The sequence below is a fragment of the Crocodylus siamensis genome, chromosome 4 (assembly GCF_052110815.1).
Source record: "Crocodylus siamensis isolate JL-2025a chromosome 4, ASM5211081v1, whole genome shotgun sequence".
Lineage (NCBI taxonomy): Eukaryota > Metazoa > Chordata > Crocodylia > Crocodylidae > Crocodylus > Crocodylus siamensis.
In genome coordinates, this window is record NC_143398.1 from 127993205 (window position 1) to 128013305 (window position 20101).

A 20101-nucleotide genomic window follows, 5' to 3' on the forward strand; every position below is an offset into this window, starting at 1 on the left:
ATTGTTATTTCACCACCTTCCATGCTTCCTCCTGTTCTGGATTCCAGCACCATTCATTTTTACTCTCAAGAAGCATCGTTAGAAGTGCTGCTGTTGTAGACAGGTTTGGTATGAACCTTCCAAGATAATTTACCATTCCCAAAAGGCATTGCAAGGCTTCTTTTGACTGGGGGTGTGGAATCATTTCAATAGCCTAAATTTTTTTTTCTTGTCCAGTTTCACCCCTTCTCTAGAAATAAGGTCTCCCACAAATGCCAATTCTGTAGCTCCAAAAACACCTTTCTGTCTATTGAGTTTCAAATTTGCAGCCCTAGTTGCCTCCAACACCTCTTGGAGCCTATAATCATGCTTTTCCTTGGTGGAGCTACAGATATCATCCATAGAGGTGTCTACATGTGAAATATGCTCATAAATTATATGTATAGTTTTGTGATACACTTCTGGAGCTGAAGCTATACCATAAGGTAAACACAGAAACCGTTACCTTCCAAATGGAGTATTGAATGTGCCTAATGTGCCTAATTTAGAACTTTCCTCTGTTAACTTCAGCTGCCAGGGTCCTGAAGAAGCATCTGATTTACTGAAGAACTGTGCATTCACAAACTGAGCCATAATCTCTTCTCTGGTGGGCAACTTAAAATGTTTTCTCTTTATGGCCTTGTTGAGATCTCTTGGATCCAAGCATATCTGCAGCTGTCCATTATTCTTCTCCACAGTAACAAGAAGTTACCCACTCCGTTGGCTCCTCAATTTTCTGTATTACCTGGGCTTCCTTCATCTTTTTTAGCTCTGAGTTTAGTTTACCACGGAGGGCAAAAGGCACCTTTCTGCAAGGGTGTATAACTGGGGGGACCTGCTTATTTATCTGAATTGTACATTCCCCTGGTAAGCAACCAAGGCCTGGAGACAAATCTTGGTATTCCAAAATAAGGTCCTTGAAACCTGTGCCAGAGTGTAATGCAAGCACCCGTTTAACCAAATTGAGCTTTTCACAAGCTGCTAGGCCCAAAATAGGTGTCCCTTCCTTAGGTATTACAACGAATGCGGAATTGTACACCACATTTTTATGTTTGGTGCAGGTTAGGCACTTTCCCTTGACTCCTGAATAGGCAGTTATGGTTACTTTGGTAGGCCTCAGTTTTGGTTTACTTTTCAGCCTTTTATAATCTTGCTCCAGTAAAATGTTCACTTGAGCCTCTGTATCCAGTTTGAATGGAATCATTATCCCATGCACTTCCAGTGGCAGGATCCAGTCCTTCTCAGTAGCTCTGCTTGATTCTACTGTATGTATATAATACTCTCTCTCTGGAGTATCTTCCACTATGTACACCTAGACTTTATGGGCTTGCACTCTGCAACATTTGGCAAAATGATTATTCTTACCACAATTAAAACAGAGCTTTCCTAATGCAGCACATTGTTTGGAGCCATGCTGCATTCCACACAGGCTGCATGCTTGCCTGCACTCCATCTGCCCCATAGTAGTAGTTGTGGTAGGTGGGGCAACTTCCATTAGAAATGGCCTTTTCTGTCTGTCTTTACTATGTATTGCATGGATAACGCCCTCAGCTACATTCATCTATTTGGCCTGAGCCTTCACAGTTTCAGGAGCTCTACAAATCTGTGTAGTTTTTTCTAGGGATAGGTCTCCTTCCCGTAGCAGCTTCTGTCTTAATACATTGTCTATAATGCCAAAAATGATTCTATCCCTGATTAGAGAATCTGTTACTTCCCCAAAAACACAGGTGTTGTGGAGCCTTTTTAGCTCTGTGATACAGTGCTCTATGCTTTCATCTGGTTTTTGCATGCACATAAAAAAAATGATGTCTTTCAAAAATCTCGTTGCGTTTTGGCACACAATATTCTTCAAATTTATTCAATATCTCATTTAACAGCATGTTTTGGACTGGAGCAAATGTGAAGTTGTTGTACACCTCAAGTGCTTCTTCCCCTACAACATGCAGGAAAATGGATGATTTAGGTTTATCCATTTTCTCTTCTGCTCCTATAGCAGCTAAATACAACTCAAACCTTTGTCTAAATTTTCTACAATTCTCAGCTATATTGTCTGACAATGAAAGGCAAGAAGGGGCTTGTAATGCATCCATGTTTAACTGTGTCTCTGAGGGAGCTTGCAATTCTGCCTTGCAGAGAGGATACTGTACTCATAGAGGCCTTTGTTCCTTGCTGAGTGCAGCTTCCAGGCCCTGGATTACCAGCTTTCTGACACTGATAATGTTGCAGATTCATCCAATCTTCCCCATTCACCACTGCTGATACCATGTAATGATTTAGGTCCTGCAGTGATCATGACAACTATAAATAAGGAAGAGAAGAGACCTTTAATGATAACACAGCACAGGGTTCCTCCAGCACAGACCATGTGGCTGCCTCCATCTTGATTTCCTCTTATTCCCCAGGGATCATGTTCAAATTTCTCACCTGATAAGACATTCCCTTGTAAGGGACTGTCTCCAAAGTCTAACCCTTATCACTACACAAGCTGGATCTGGCCTACAGACCTGCTCTATCCAGCCAGCTGGACTGCCAGTATGGGCAGGGTAAATGGCTTGCTGTAGAATCTAGGGCTCTCAGGCCCTAGTGGATATGGTAATAGGCAGGAGGAGGGTGAGCAAGGTCTAATGTAGCCTCTGTATCTCTCTGGCCATTTTGCCTATCCTCCCTGCCATAGACCCAGCTTCTTGGCCACCAGCATGGGGTATATAGTGGGGGTGGGGCTGGAGCTGGCATGGGGCATGTGGCAACAGCAACTCAGGCTCTGGCACAGAACATGTAGCAAGCCCAGGTCTGAGCTGGAGACTTTGCTACCATCTGCTCCAGGTCACTGCCCATGCCACAGCTTCCTAAGCTGGATCTGACCCGCAAGGGGCCAAAGGGTCAATATCCAGCCAAGGGCACGGAATGAGTTTGACCCCTGTGCTGTAAAAGACTGAAGAGAATAGTTACCCTCTGAGAAGACACTGATGCAGGAAGGCAATTTAAGCATACGTGTAATTTTGAGCACATAAATAATTCTGCTGATCATAGTTTTATAATCACTTACACACCATCCTCTCTGCCATGGACCTAACAGGTTGTTTAAATAGGTTGTTAAAATAACCACTTATACCCCATCCTCCCTGCTAACAACCTAAGAGGTTGTTTAAATATTTATAACTAAAGCTGAAGTAATTGGGAAGCCTTGCTCTTGCTGCTGGAGAAATGAAAGACATAGAAGTAGGGAGTCCATATGGAGAATAATTGGCATACATTTCTGTATTTGTTGTACATTTAAATTAAAACCAAATTACTTGTTTTGCATCTTGTGCAAGGGTTAAAAGCATCCAACACAGCAGTTTTCCAAGCGTCCTCACCGAGGCATCAGCATTTGCAATCTGGAAATCAAGAGATGGTGCTGTTCATGTTTTCTCCCCCCCCCCAAAAAAAAACCAAACAAAAACTGCAGCTCTTCTCATTCTTTGAGGACTTTTAAAATATAAATTATATATTCACTTCCTTTAGCAGGAGAGAAGTTATGGGTTGCATATTAAATAAATTGTATAATTCTTTGCTATTCTTTTCCTTTTCAGATGCCAGGTTTCAGGGGGGAAAAAAAAAAAAAGGCTGCCACTGTCACCGTTTCATTTTTCTTTATGAGGTCTTGCCACAGTGTTAAATTCTACTAAAAAGTTTAAAGAGTGTGAGGTAAAAAAAAAACTCTCTCTCGGTTCGTTTTCTTTGGAGGCTCATTGAATAACAAATCCTTAGGCACACATTGTTGGTGAGACAAAAGGTATATATTTGCAAATAGGGTCAGAGGGAGAAGACAAAAGATCAAAACCCTCTGCCCCCCAGCACAATCATTAGCAGGCTTTTATCCCCTCTCTTCTGGCACGTGTACAGAAACAGGAACTCTTACAACTCATTTCCGGTTCATACAAACATGCATGAGAATACGTCAGATCATGCATCCCATGTGTATTATAATTAACTACTTAAGTATGCGGGGCGGATAGGCTTAATATGTATTAGGTTATTACGCGTGCTCAAAAGGGACTCAAGGTTACTCAAGGTTCAACCTGAAGGCTAAAATGGCAATTACTCTTATCTTAGCCTAAGAACCGTGGGAGCCATGAAAGAAAGTGTGATTTAGTGTAACAAAGAGATAGTAAATTTGCAGAACAAAGAGAGCTCTTGGAGTTTTTCCTTCAGTTTCCAACCCCCGCCCCTTCCCTCTCTCATTAAGGAGACAAGGAGGGCTGGCAGCCGTGCTTATTCAGAGGACAACACTATTGATGGGAGCTAACAGCTATTGATAATGCATTTTTAATAATATTTCTAACAAGTGGATACACTAAAACAACTTTTTTCTTTCTTTCTTTTCCCCCAAAGAATGCTAAGCGATGCAGGAGCCTAAATTCTATAGACTTGCATTTGACTTTAGCCGGGGAGGGGAGACGCGGGAGGAGGGGGACCCCTCAGCGTGCTGCCCAGCAGACCCAGAAGTGGACCAGAAGTGCTTTATTAAGTTACATTATGTTCTGGGCCTGCTGCCGAGTATAATGGGGAGTCCTCCATGCTTCTGTGGGGTGCTCCATGTGCCCCAGCACTGCAGCATTCACAAGCCCCTGCTACCTAGAGGTATGTAGAAAAAACATTTAAAACTGTCTCACAGCCCTACTGTTACCCAGTGGTAAATGAGATCTGCAAGTTTACCGTGCAGTGAAAAATAGGCTTTCTCTTTTGGTGAACTGCAGGATAAAAGTATGCATGTAGACACTTACTGCAGAGCAGATGGCATGTAGTAAATTGTCTCCTCCCTCATTGACCTTACACAAACTGTACAAACTCTCTCAGTTCCCTGGGGGCTTGGGTCAGGAACTGAAACTCCCTAATGTGGATGGATTAGTCAAGTACAGTACTCTGTAAAATCAGAACTGCCAAAATGCCTAATTTCCCCACTTATGTTAAATCTTATGAATTTTAGCAGTAGTCTCATTTTCTTTTTTGAAGACTTTAGCTCCTGGAGTCATGGGATTATAAAAGGATTTTAGCTCTCATATAAAGGACAAACAAATTTCTAGTCCTCAGAATTGAAGGAAGAAAGTACAACAAATCTTCTGCAACAGATACAAATAATAAGGTTTTAAGTTATGGTCTCCTTTGTGGTGATGTAATTCATTTTGTGAACACTTGTGAGCTTAGTCCTGCTGCCCTTAGCACCCAGCAGGGTTGCAGCAGCAGAGCATTCATGCAAAAGCACATTTATACATTATGTTCTGAATACTGAACTGGAATGGAACAAGTGATGATATATGGTTTCCCTGTACTGTTACCAGTTAAAAAAAGCCAGCACTGCTTTGGCCTTAAGAATGTATAATTCTGGTAATTTAATGTGGGAACTATTGCACACATTGTCAATTGCCTGGTCAGCCAAGCTGGCTCTGACGGAACTTTAGTTTCACATTTCTCTGACTATCCTGTGCCAGCAGCTGCAGTCCACTTAACCTCTAGTAGAATTGAGTGCCTATTGTCATTAAGAAACACTCATCCCTTTCTGGCCAATGAGCAAACAAGTAAATACTGTACTACTTGGCATGTGTACTACTCTTCTCTGTTGAATGTGGTGGCAGCTATGCTCAGATCTTTGTGACTGTTGCCCTCTGCTGTCTGGCCTAATGATCTGTTATAACAGGTTGCAGAGATTTAAAATAAGAGCGTTCATGTTTTGAGGAGCACAAGTCCCAAAATGGAATAATAGATGTCAACGAATCATGTCACTGTAGAGCCTACCTAGCTTTTAGAGTTTCAAAGATAAGGCATTTTAGTGGGGCATCAAGTCCCTTGGCTGGTGTTAGATCTGGGTGAGTCATTTCTTCACCTTTTGATCTCTCCACTGTTTAGAACAAAGTAAAATATGATTATTCATGCCATTGACTCTGTTTGTCATCTTTCCTCTAGCCACTATCTGTGATGAAAGTGACTGTTTTCAGTATTTTGATTTTTGCGTTCTGCCTCTCTTCTCCCAGGTTCTAATTGACTGGATTAATGATGCCTTGGTGGAAGAGCGAATCATTGTCAAACAACTTGAAGAGGACCTCTATGATGGACAGGTGCTGCAGAAGCTCTTGGGTGAGTTGATGCTACAGCAAGGGGCTTTGCTAATGTTCAGAATTAAGCTGAAAGCTGAGAGTCATCTTGCCCAAAGGGCTGGTTTCTTGTTTGGTTTTTCTGATCATGTGAGCATGTAGTTTCTAAAAAATATTTTTAATGCCTACTTTCTGCTGATACCTAACCAGCTTCTAAGGACAGCTCAGACACACAAACAAAGGAGACATGGCATCACACTTGTAAATTAAAGCAAGCTAGGTAGGGAGCCTTACTTTAGGTTGGTTGTGCCCAGTTCTTGAAAGTTTTTGGGCCATTTTGTAAATTCTAAATGGCTTGTCTTTTCAGTTTGGTATTGTTATTTTAAAAATGTTTTTTGGAAAATGTGTGACATTGAGTAGGATGGCTTTGTTACGTGCCTTGGGCTGAGAGAGAGGGTAGGAAGAGGGATGCCTTCAGTTATTTGTGGCAATTAGTAGAGTAATTTGCAGCAACTCCCTTCTACCTTCATTTTCCCATTGGCAACCAATAACTTCACCCATGAATCCTTCCAGAGTTCTTCAAAGGATGAACTACAGGAAATGGTGCAGTGGTTCATGGGATGCATCTCTGAAGCCATGAAAAGACCTTGAACTGGCAAATGATTAGGCAAATCTACTACAGAAGAACATTAGAGATGTGAATGGGAGTTGCAGGCCTGTTTCCTTAGTCCTTGGGACCTGCGAATTGAAAACAGCTCCCCATGGGTTGTTCTCGGAGCAAGCTAGATAGAGTCAAGGAGTTCAGTCATGCCAGTTTCATTAGCCTTAATGGATGCTGCTTGCTGTGTACCCTCACATGCCACTTAGAAAGTGCCCCCTCCAGTATTCTAATGAGCATTTGCAAGCTTTTAAGCATTGATTAACAATAATGGCTTTATTGTGCAATTAAAACTCCTCAGAACACAGCCTGAGGGAGCTTAATAAAATGGGAAAGCTTTAACAGGGGTTGTTTTGACTGTAACGAGGAAGGTGTTACCAGATTTGCCCATCACTTTGCAGTGTGCTCATTTATTAGGGATATGTTTCTAGGGTCTTTGTAATTCTATCAATGTGCTGCTTGTGTTACTTGTGTTTCTATATGGAGCTGTATCTCTCCCTTCTGCAAGTCCTCACCCCTAATGGAGCTATTTTGCAGGACTCAGTTTTAGTCAAATCAGTCAAATGCACGCATGCATGTGTGCATGCACGCGCGCACACACACACGTACACACACACTCTAACGTGACACACCTGACCTGGCCGGGTTGATCAGCTTGTACAGGCTGACACCCTCATATGCCAGGAATCAGTTCATTAAGGTAACAATAAAATGCAGTCAGACACGAGTACAGAGGTGAACAGAATACCTCTGAATCTGGCCGGGTGTCCACTTGACACCCTCATGGGCCAGCATTCAGTTCATTAGGGCACGTCTGAGCCAAACTTGGTCAATCAGCCTATACAAGCTGATCCCCTTATGTGTCTCAAACTCAGCATGTCCCAATCTTTTGCCCTAACTGTCTTAGTAGTGGTAACCTCTTGATGAACAGACCCCACAGTATTTTTGGGCTTCACAGGGATCTTTGGCTTAGGTAAAAGAAACATTGCTGCAGAGTAAGTGGAGAAGGAGAAGCCGAGAAGGAAAAATATGCCCGGTTACCACCAGTTTGACTATAAAAGTTATTTATTGCTCAGTATATGAAATGTATAATGGTACTAGTAATAATAGACATGCAAGGAAAAACAAACAAAACAATTACAATAGTACCCTGGTTTAATTGAGTATTTGGGGAAACCTAGCTCAAGCTTAACTAATACAATTTAGGTTCAGAAAGCTATGCCTAGAGAGAAAAAGAAAAAGAGAGAGAGGAAGAGGGAGAAAAACAAAGAGAGAGAGAGCGAGAACTGCCATTTCACCGTTGGAAGGCACTCGGGTGATTTGTTGACAAGCAGAGTTTCTAACACAATCGTGGAAGGGAGAAAATCTGTTTTTTCCAGCTTCTCTAGAACAACAGCGGATGGTCTCAGAGCACACTGTTTGCTGTTTTAAAGCTTGCTTATACCCTTAGTCTAGCCTCTTCAAAGCATTCTTTTAATTGTGTAAATCAAGAGGGTCCCAAGCTATAATTGACAGGGAAAATCCTGTTATATAAACAGTTTAAATTTAAATGAATTACCTTTTTCAGTGACAAGGGTTTATCTGGCTTGGAACATCTCAAAAAACTGATTAACAACCAGGAAAAACATTAAGTTTTAAGGAGTAACTAGACACCTAGGAGCCAGCTTGAAATTATTATGAATATAGAAGATATACTGGAAGGGATACCACATTGTTTCTTCTCAGATGGCTTGTACTGTGAAGTCACCATCAGTGTTTTGTATTTTACCTGTTGTAAATTAGCCTCAGCTTAGCATGACTTTCAGATTTTACTGTAGTCTTTTAGTAGGCTTAAGGGGATTACTTGGAGTATTCATAAACTTTATGGGGAGGACTTCCACCAGTCATCCTGGGAAAAGTATGACAGCATTTGTGGTCAAGGCTAGACACTGTGATGAACCTTTAACCATTGTTCAAATGTTGCCCATACCCCTTCTGACTTTGTCTTTTGCCTCAGCATTCCCTAACCCAACAACCAAATTTTAGTCAATCAAGTTTAAATAGGCCTCCCATACTGGGACTGGGGAATGTATGGCCCAAGATGCCTACTAAACTTTTCTTCTGCTTAGTTTTGGGTAGATGAGGTGTGTGTGTGGGTGGGGAATAGAAAAGTTCTTAGTCCAGCAAGCTGGGTGCCAGGGCTCCCTCAGGAACACAGAGCTGACAGGTAACAAAGCGTGCAAGAAGCAGAGAAGAGACATCTTCTTTGAGACTGTCTGTATGAACAAAGTTTTGGCTGTGAATCTATGGATTCATTGATTGGATTGCCTGTCTGGCATTCCCTTCTGGTTGTGGTCCCACAGTTCCATCCATATCTGGCATGAATTTCCTCTCTCTGTTAGTATCAGTCAGAAGCTTTTGGCTAGGTGTTTTCTGTGTAGGAGACACTAGGAAACTATCCTTGTATCCAGGTGCTTTATCTTCAGTGGCTGCTTCGTGAGCCCTTCAGAATGAGTACTTTGTGCTGCCAGTGCTCTACAAGTCAAGTCTGATGTGGCAGGGAAGTGGCACAGGTAAATGCTGAGAACCTGGGACATCTCTGCTTAGGGAGGAATGCATGGAGTATGACTGCAGATTAAGAGCAAAAGATAGGTAAGGGGAAGATGTGCAGTGCCTGGGCTGGGTATTCCACAAGGGGGGCAGCTGTTATAACAGGTCAGTTACTTTCTGTTGAGGGGGTGGTAAAGCACTTAGGAACTGACCTTATGAACACTTAAAATATGCATTTAACTTCATATACATGTATATCCCTGCTGAAGTCAATGGAATTTCTCATGTAAGTATAATTAGGCAGGTCTGTAAGCATTTGCAGAATCAGAGCTAAGCTGCCTTCGCATTCCCCTCCCTCTGCCCCTCCCCTTCCCCCAGCTTTCTTTGCCATGATAGAACTGTGATTTTATTGCAAATGCTTCTCAAGGGATCATAGTCATTGACCGTGGGTCCCAATCCCATCACTCAGTGGTTTCCAGATAGCTTCAACAATACAACCATGGCTGAAGTAATCTGGCTTCTTGCTGTATAATTTAACACAAGATGCAATGAAGTGCATTGTGCTGGGATGTCACCTTTACTTGGGTTGCACAGTATTTGAGTAAAGTTGGCTATTTATTTAATCTGTGTGGGCACTGTAGCCTTGTTCCCTTCTGTGTGCAAGAGAAATCAGTACATTCACCCTCATTCACTTTGATTGTAATTGTTCCATGGATGTGAGACATTTTCCAAGGAGGTTTCATAACACCATTAAAGGTTTTTAAAAGAAATGTGACAGGTGAAATTTGTTATCTGGCTAATTTTGAAACTGCTCAGAGTAACAGATTAGCAGGTGACTGACAGATTGAGTGAACAGATGAGTACCATTTGCAAAATTTTATCAAGAGAATGAGTAGTACCACTGGGAGGAGCTGAGATTCCACCAGCTCCATGGTATCAGCATGAAAGAGAAGCAGAGTCTTTGCTGGACTAGCAGTATATCTACTCCTGAACGTGTGTATTTGGTATCTCGGAAGCAGTGAGTTGTGAGTGTGTAAAGCTACTTCCCCACCAAAAAGTCTATTTTGATGAAGTGGTATTTTCTGATGAAAAATACTAATGGAAAAAAATGCTTCCTATCTCAATAGCACAGTGAATTGACCATCCTTTCCTTGGCTTGGGAAAGAGGAGGGAAGGTACCAGCTCTTTACCTGGATCTTAGAGGAGCAGCCTGAGTTGGTGGTTCCTTCTAGGATCCCAAACAACAACTGGCTGAAATGGTCATGATTCTGGTCAATTTAACTGATTTTATTGCTGTCCATTGCTGATTAGCAGCTGCCAAGTCATCCAACTGACTCCCCACCCTCCAGTACTTATAGTACTACCTCAGGGCTGCTTGGCCTGAGAATCTGGAAACTCATGCCTGACTATGAGGCATTCCTTCAAGTGGGCATGGAGGTGTCAGGAAATCAGTCAGGTTTCCAGTGAAAGATCCAAAACCTGTCTAGTGGGCTCCATAACAGCATTGTTTCAAAACATAACCTGAAATGTGTGTTTGTTTTTTGACAGTCATTTTCTGAGGGATACCATCCTGTCAGAAAATTTCAGACCAGTTCTAAGCCTGAATTGCTTTTTTCCTTCGTCTTGTCTGATATGTCCTTCTTTTCTGTCTGTTTCCTTAAATATAGAAAAGCTAGCTGACCGCAAGTTGAATGTGGCAGAGGTGACACAGTCAGAAATTGGCCAAAAACAGAAGCTTCAGACGGTTCTGGAGGCTGTCCATGATCTACTCCGACCCCATGGCTGGACGATCAAGTGGAATGTCGACTGTAAGCTCCCTCTGGGAAGCATCTGCTTCAGTGTGATTACTTCAGGTTTACGGATGCAAATGCAAATGATTGCCCCTTGGTTTGGGCTGCATATTTCAGAAATGCATCATCTATCCTGATAAACAGTAACTTGATCTGACTTTGCACATTTGAATGCACCTGAGCCAGTTTGAGGAGATGTGCTGATTCATTTATATGACCAGTTTAATTTTACATTTCTATGAACATGCCTTTCATGCAAGTGCTATCTAAATCACTTTCCTGTGTTTTGTTGATATGCTTGTGTGTATATATGTGTGTTCATGAAGCAAAACTTAGTCACATTGGTGCATATCTTATGTTCTCCTAAGACCCCTTACCTTTTTCCTGAGGAAATTTATGATTGTGTTGCAAAGGGGCTAGTGAATGGGGAATTGGCAGGTCTGGAGTAAGCTCTTGGCTCTGCCTCTGAATTGTGTTATGGACTGCTGCTCCCCCTTCCTTTGTCTCTATTTCCATGTTTTTAAATTTAGGTAATATTTATCTGTATGTCCAGTGTATTAGAGTTCCTTAATATTTGTAAAATTCTTGTGTGACCATTATTGGAAAGGCCCTGAACGGGTATTGTTGTGCTAACCAGTTAAGGTTTTTCAATTTTTCCTTCTCCCCCTCCACCCTCGCTCTCACCTCTAATTCTAGTTGCTTTTGGTTACTGTTTGGAAAGTGTTAGTGTAACAGGGTTCATGGGACAGGTCTCAGACCCAGGAGGCCCTTTCCAGTCCTCTGCCCGTAATGCTGATTTCAACTCTCTTCAATTTAGCGATCCATGGGAAGAATCTCATTTCCATCCTCCACCTACTGGTAGCATTGGCCATGCACTTCCGGGCACCCATTCGACTCCCTGAGCATGTTTCTGTGCAAGTGGTGGTTGTAAGGGTAAGTGGGAATTATGAACATGGTCTTTGCTAACCCTCTCTGATTACTGTGTATATGCTGCAACACTATCTTCCCTCACCCCAACTCTGTCTGTCTTGATTATTTACCTAATCTATGTCCTGAAGCTCTCATATGATTTTTTTTTTTTTTTTAACCTGGCAGCTGGAACAGGTGATCAGCACTTCCAGTGACTGTAGTAGTAAAAAAAAAAAAAAAAAGTCTGCAATGAAATTTATGGGCTTTGGGTCTTCTGTATACAATTTTAACCTCCAGTTCACTGAAGAGGAATTGATTCAGTTAACTTGCTCCAAATCTCTACTGTGGATTCATTTAAACTGGTTCAACCCATGAATTAATTGATATGTCTATATTATGGATACTATTATTATTAATTGATATGTCCATATTATTAGACCCTGACTCCACGCGGCACCCAACAGCCAGGGAGACGACAATCCAATTGCCCATTAGCCAGAGCAAGCAGGAAGCAAACACCAGCACACATTGCTTGCAACAGCTTTATTCATAATGGAGACAGCTTCGGACTAACTTGCAAAAAAACAGAAAACCAGGGAGCTGCACTGAACAATGGTTTTTTCCCCACATTTGTACACTTTGGTTTATACTCATTAACATTCATTCCACCATGTCCCTCCTTCTGTTCCACCCATTTTTGCTCCCATCTCAAGCTCCACTTCTGTTTTACTGTTTGCTTCATTAGCATGGAATTGCCTATGCATTTTATTCATTTACATGTCTTTGCTATAAGCACATATCTAAGACCTTGGCTCCTGCTATTCGGTGAATGGGCAGACTTTGACCAAAACCTGGAGGCTTCTTCACCCATCACCATTCACCTTTTTGCATTTTTTCAACTTGGATTTTGTTACCAATTAAGTGTTGTTTTTCACATTCCAATCTGTTTTTTAGTCTCAGGTTGTACCATCTTCCACCTTTTTTGGGCTGCTGTATCTTATCTCATTCCTCACTGTAGCTGGTTCATAGCACACAGACTTATTTGCTGCTTTTTTCAGAAAAATGGCTAACACAATTAAGATGGTTACTTAGCATAAGCAATGGCTGGCTTAGCTATCATTCTGCCTTGTGGTCAGCAGTTTTGCTAGGCCACAGGTAAAGCCTTTATTCAGCTGCAAATCCAGTGCTCCCAAGATCCAAATATTGTCACCCTAACACATATTGTGGGTTTTTATCATAGTTGAATTGTTTTAAGTTAAATTGGAGATATAAACTTTTAAAGTTGCACAAACCAACTAGCTAACCCTGAGGTTAATGACACTAAAAATGTTTTGCACTAGCAATATCATCATTTTAAAGCTAAAATTTGTGGAGGGAGGGGGAGGCAGGAGGTAGGTTATAATTTGGGGTCTTCATGTTCCTGTCTGAAAGTCATCCACCTGTTATGGATTCTGTAAGGATGAAGCACTGCCAAGTGAATAAAGTATGGGAGCAATAGTCAGAAAATCTGGTTCAGTTGCTTTTTTGATGTGTGACTTCGATTTCTTGTCAGTGATGCCAAATGTCCATAATTCTGACTGAGGACAAGTAATCACTCAACTTCCCCAACTGTTAAATGGGAGTAAGATAAGCCATTGTGGTCTCCAATGAGAGAGATGTTAGTGCTTTTTATGCTTAGCAAATAACACCTTGAGTAGTCATTTAGTGATCCAGATGGTCATTTCATTTTCTACTTTCTATGATTCTACTGAGTAAAATTTAAATGTAATGATAACAACTTGCTGTAGGTTAGAGCAAGAAATGTATCGAGCTCTTGAGAGAAGTAATACAAACTGTCCTGTGCCTTTGAAATCTGGATTGTGTTTGATAGCTGAGACCTGTGTAATTTCATCTGGGTTCATCATCCCTCTTTTGTGTGTGCACTGCAGAGTCTTGCAAGCTTAGGTTTTAGAGGGGTCTTTCTCTGCTTTACTTGTCTTAGCATAGAGAGCTTTCATCTCTGCTGTACACATATATTCTGTGAAATATAATATATTCCACAGAAAATGGAAGAGAATAGCCCTGAGGAAACCTGGTTTTTGCTTAATCGCTATTTTATGATTGGTACCACCAGATGATGCTGAGCCTAAGTTCCAGGGCTGGGAGATTTAACACAATAAGGATTAAGCACTGCTTCATATTGACTGTCAGGATGATTGTTTCTTGGTCTTCACTATTACTTTGCTTTGATTGTGAAATAAGCCAGCAATCTGACCTCCAAAGCCATGTTCATAGTCCCCCAGAGCAACAAGTGTTCATATTAGTCTGTTGGTTGTTATGAACCTTTAAGTAGCTGCCTCAGGTGCTGGTTTAGCAAGGCTATAGGGGCACTTTCAGAGTTTCTTTAATGTTTGCGTCACTAAACGCTCTCTACAAAAGGCAAGGGAACTCTGAGGTACCTGCCTGTGATAGGGAACAGGGCATCCTGAGCTTTCCCTCCCTGCTAACTTCCAGCTCCTGGATTTTCATTGTCACTTAGAACATGAATTCCCATCCATCAGGTTTTTATCATGAAGAAGTTTAAAGCAGGAAAATAGAAAGGGACTTATTAGGAAGTCAACATAAAGGTAGTTCTTAAGTCCTGCTCTTGTTGGTTATTTTTTGTGTGGCTCAAGCATTGTCATCTTCCAGGCTTACCTGAACAGGGCCCTTTTTGCCCCTCTCTATTTTAGCAGTTCTCCAGTAGGTGGACTTACAGGTCAGAGATAGGGCTGTGTGAAACGGCACCATTTCTTTTCGACTTCTGTTTCACCGTTTTGGCAGGACAGTGTTTTGTTTCATCAAAACTGTTTTGACGTTTTGCCCATAGGCTATAATGGGGAAGGACGAAGCTGCCTATAACTTTGTTATTTCTTGCCTGATTCAGATTAAACTTGCAGGGGTGGTAGTCCCTTCTGAGGTCATGTTTCTATGAGATGGGTGCCTGGGTTTCTGGGAAACTGCACCTCAAACTCTTCAGAGAAAAACTTGTGTCACTTGTAAGTGTGAAGGCACAGAGAAAGCTCAGTTCAAGCTGTGCTTTTTATGATGTTTTTCCATCCATCCCCCAGAGCACTGGGATTGGAAGGGACCTCAGGGAAGGATCACAGTCACTGGCTAGCTACATAGTCAATATCAGAGCAGTCCTTCACCCCTCTTCTCCTCCCTCTCCTTAGTTTCTCTTTAGTTACTGGCAAGCCCAGCTTCGAAACTCGAAATGTTTCAAAACTTTTGAAATGTTTTAACTGCCCTTGTTTTGTTTCAAGGCTGTTTTGAAGCCTTTCATTTAGTTTTCTTTAGATTTCGCTATTTCGAGCTTGAAACGAGTCAAAACAGCTTCGAAATGAAGCAGCTGGCAAAATTTTGCACAGCTCTAGTCAGAAGCTGGTATTGAAGTCCTTTTGGAGATCATTTTAACAACTATTTGTTGCCCAGTATTTGGAGTTCACTTAGCAAAACTCATTCAGAGGCCAAGGAATATTTAGGAAGGGTTTTAGCCTTGTGATGCTTTGTCTTGAAAACTAAAGCTAGTAGCAGCCTTAATTAACTTAGTCATGAGTCATTTGACAAACCTTCCTGTGTTGTCCGCTTTTGGGAACTGAATTCTTCTAGGCAGCTCAAAGCTTTGAGTGAAGAAAAAAGAAACATTCCATTTTGAATGAAATAGGGAGTCCTTTAGTTTTGCAGGGTACCCACATACTCAGTGGAAGGACATGCTAGGAAGTGTTTTAGTATGTGAAAGCAGTACTTGGTCAGGAAAATACCAGACCAGTAGATTCAATAGTAGCAACAAACTATGTTCACAGCTAATTTGGATTTTTCCAGGACCTGCTGTGATAGTGTGATAGAGTCTGCATCATAAGGCCGTATTTCAGTTAAGTCTGTCTTAAAACCATTTTGTACCTACATCTCACCCCACGCTGACTCTCTGTAAATTGAGGAAATCCTCCTGAGGAATCCAGTAAAGGAGAATAGCTTCCATTATAAAACAGTCAGCCCTTTTTCCCTTATGGTTTCTTGGTAGATTTTGTTGTCATGACATTAAGATACTGACTCATAGGCTCAGTTAGAGTCTTATATTGTGCAAACTTCCCACTCATACTGATAGCTGAACTCTGACCTGAGTTAATCATCAAGACTCAGACCTCCCTGGAGACTGAAGCTGCCAATTGTGTGAAATTGTTGGTTGATTTTTGTGTTGTGAACAAATACCCATAGGGGACTTAGGATGGAACTGGCAAACTCACTCTCTCCCTTGTGTTTCAGGCAAAAATGAGCTTCTGGTCTCCTGAGGGCAACTGCTAGTGTGTTGAATGTAATTATATATATGCCTCCTAAATATTTATTTGGCTGTCAGTCTGATAGGTAGCACTCTTCTTAGGGTTAACTTCTCTGTCAGATAACTTGCTCCCTACTCCTACAAAAACCTTATTTTACAAGCTACATAAAATGCATGTGTCCTTTGGGACTCGGAAAAGAGATGGCTGCTGCAGATCACTTAATGAGCTTGCCTTTCATTACAGTTCTAGTTTCTGATTTATATCTTGGTTTCCAGAAACGGGAAGGCCTTCTCCAGACAGCTCATGTTACAGAGGAGCTGACAACCACAACAGAGTAAGCATGTGTGTGTATGTTGTGGGGGGGGGCATGTATTTGTGAGTGACAGAGAGGAGGAGAAAGGTTTGATTTTTCTACGTTGAAGACGGCTACAGATGTCCTTGATTGGATTAAACAACTGTGAAAACCTTGATATGTAGTCTCTTTCATATGGAAACTGGTTTATCATTGGAAATCAGTTATGAAGGAGAAATGTTGCACTTCCAAGCTAAGGGGCCAGTGTAGGTGTTTGAGAGAGGGTCAACAGGTTGATGCTTTGGGAATCAGAGAGAATAATGCTATCATGAAACTTGTGGAATGGGTTTCTCCAACCTTATATTTCACACTGAGAGCCCAAAAGAATATTTCTTTTACTCCTCGCAGTGGCTTACATTGCTTTGTTTTACTGGCTTTTCACAAGAAAAAGGGCTCAAAATGTATGCTGGCTACAGATGAAGGAAATTTTGTTAACAAGGGGCTAACACAAGCTTCTTCCATCTCATCTAGGCTCCCTGTAGAGTTGGTTCAGCCTTTTATCCCTTTAAAGCTAAATGGAGTGCCATGTGGTTTACTCTGTGCGGGCGGGGCCTGTCCTTCAGTTGAAACCTTCAAAAATCAGATTATAGCTGCCATGGTGACATTAAAGAACTTACTGAGCTTCACATAGGAGCACAGTTGCCCTGATATCCTTCCCCAAAATTAATCTCACCCTTTAAACCTTGTCCTCTTCCTTAGAGGTGGTTGGGTTTCTGAGGCATTGTACATTGTTGAATGCTTTCGAGATTTTTTTTTTTTTTAGAGCCAAAGGTGTGAATGTGTCTGTGTGTATGTAGTTTTTTTGTATATTTCAATAAGTTTTTTTCGGGGGGGCAATGTTAAACGCTATCTGTTTAAAACATAAGTGGCTGGATGTGAGATATAAGTACAAAAATTGCTCACAGACAACAAAATTAAGCCCTAGTCAGAATTTTCTCCAAACTCCTTTATGCAGCCGGTATAAATCTGCATATCTCCTGTGACTTCCTCAGCTGTTAGTTCAGACCTAGTTAAGGATTACCTGGAGGGCTTAGATGTATCCAAGTCGGTGGGCCCGGATGACCTTCATCCGCGGGTGCTGAGGGAATTGGCTGGTGTCATTTTGCAGCCATTGGCACGGCTGTTTGAGGACTCCTGGTGCTCAGGGCAAGTCCCTAAGAGCTGGAAAAGGGCCAGTGTGGTCCCTATTTTCAGGAAGGGGAGGAAGGAAGAGCCTGGCAACTACAGGCCAGTCAGCCTCACTTCTATCCTGGGGAAGGTCTTTGAAAAAATTATCAAAGGCCACATTTGTGAGAGCCCTGCAGGGGAAGTGATGTTGAGGGGTAACCAACATGGGTTCGTGCCAGGCCGATCCTGCCTGACTAACCTGGTCTCTTTCTATGACCAGGTAACAAAAAGCTTAGATGTGAAGGAGGAAGTCGATGTCATCTTCTTGGACTTCCAGAAGGCCTTCGACACAGTGTCCCACCCAATTCTGGTGGGCAAGCTGAGGGACTGCGGCATTAGCAAATGCACAGTCACATGGGTGGCAAACTGGCTCCAGGGGCGCACCCAGAGGGTGGTGGTGGACCACCCTCTGGGTGGTGGTGGACCACGATGTCGACCTGGGAGGGTGTGGGCAGCGGATTACCCCAAGGGCTCGGTCCTTGGACTGGTGCTGTTCAATATCTTCATTAGTGACCTGGACGAGGGTGTGGAGAGCACCCTGTTCAAGTTTGCTGATGACACCAAGCTGTGGGGTAAAGTGAATACACCGGCAGGCAGGGACTGCATCCAGGCAGACCTGGATAGGTTAGAGAAGTGGGTGGATCTGAACAGGATGCGGTTCAACAAGGACAAGTGCAGAGTGCTGCACCTGGGGAGAGGGGACCAGCATTATGGTTATAGGTTAGGGGCTGCCCCTCTCGGCAGCACAGAGGCAGAGAGAGATCTTGGAGTCATGATTGACTCCAGGATGAATATGAGTCGCCAATGCGATGAAGCAATAGGCAGAGCCAACCGCACCCTGTCATGCATCAACAGGGGCATCACTAACAGGTCCAGAGAGGTTTTGCTCCCCCTCTATGCGGTGCTGGTCAGGCCGCAGCTGGAGTACTGTGTCCAGTTCTGGGTGCCGCACTTCAAGAGGGGTGTGGAGAAGCTGGAGAGGGTCCAGAGGAGGGCCACTCGTATGGTTGGTGGGCCTCCATGGCCAACCCTATGAGGAGAGGCTGAGGGACCTGAATCTCTTCAGTCTCCTCAAGAGGAGAGTGAGGGGGGATCTTGTGGCTACCTACAACTTTATCAGGGGCCAGCAGCAGTGACTTGGGGAAAGTCTGTTCACCAGGGCCCTCCTTGGAGTCACCAGGGACAATGGCCACAAGCTGAGGGAGGATAGGTTTAGGTTAGATATTAGGAAGAACTACTTCACTGTAAGGGTGGCCAGAGCCTGGAATAGGCTTCCCAGAGAGGTGGTGCTCTCACCTTCCCTGGATGTCTTCAAGAGGAGACTGGATAGGCACTTGGCTGGGTTCTTATGACCCTTGCCACCCCCAGTGCTGCCCATGGCAGGGGGTTGGACTCGATGATCTGTCTAGGTCCCTTCTGACTCATTGATTCTATGATTCTATAAAGCCATATCAGATAATTGACAGTGGCAGTGCTTATTTTGAACTGGGTGCTATAAGCTATGCTATACATTTATGCAGGAATTTCATATATAATAATAGAAAAGGGTAGTAGTGCCTACTATGGCAACAATACCAAGTACAAATACAATGTCAGCATAGGTTTTTACTTTCCACATGTCCAGTTCTTTGAGCTACACTGCTTTCTGGTATAACTCATTAACACTGGTTGTCATACTCTGGGAATAAGTTTGGCCCATTGGCTTTTATTTTAGCCTGATCGTATGAGATGCTGAGCCTCATAACTCAGTGGGGTTCCTTAGCACCTAATGGGATCAGGTCTATGGGCCTGATTTGGAAGGGAATATTTATGAACTAGCTAAATATTTTCTTGTGTTCTAACTTGCAGGATGATGATGGGAAGATTTGGTAAGTAATATTTTAACACTAGAGAACTGCCTTATCAAATACAAAGAGGAAGCCCTAGTCTGTAATTTTTGCACATTTGTCATGCCTAACAAATCTTCTGCTCTGCCCACTGAACACTGTGGCACCCTCCATTATTTTCTCTGCATTAGATACTTGTACATAATGGCAAAAATTACAAAAAGAGCAAGAATTTTTCACTGAAGGACTCCTGAGGCTTTTAGCAAATGCGTCAGGTTTAGAATTAACACCCCAGCTACATAATGTCACCATCTTTAATTAATTTAGAACAATGTAAATTGCCCTAAATAATATGTGTTTAGGACTTTGAAAATGTAAAGTGTTAAGTCCTTATCAGCAGTATTAAGTAATAGGGTGGAGGGTGGGGAGAAATCAGATCTTCCTTTAGGCCCTGATTCAGTAAACTTCTTACTCCTGGACCTA

At 42.5% G+C, this 20101-nt stretch overlaps 1 protein-coding gene across 4 annotated transcripts in view; it reads left to right on the forward strand.

Moving 5' to 3' along the window:
- PARVB (parvin beta) overlaps positions 1-20101 on the forward strand; it is a 115603-nt gene that overhangs the window by 58661 nt on the left and 36841 nt on the right. For all 4 annotated transcript variants that reach the window (XM_090043770.1, XM_090043772.1, XM_090043773.1 and 1 more), the window contains exons 4-8: positions 6030-6132; positions 10944-11084; positions 11884-11999; positions 16549-16607; positions 19641-19660. In XM_090043770.1, the coding sequence (XP_089899896.1) occupies positions 6030-6132; positions 10944-11084; positions 11884-11999; positions 16549-16607; positions 19641-19660 (439 nt within the window). The remainder of the gene's footprint in view (positions 1-6029; positions 6133-10943; positions 11085-11883; positions 12000-16548; positions 16608-19640; positions 19661-20101) is intronic.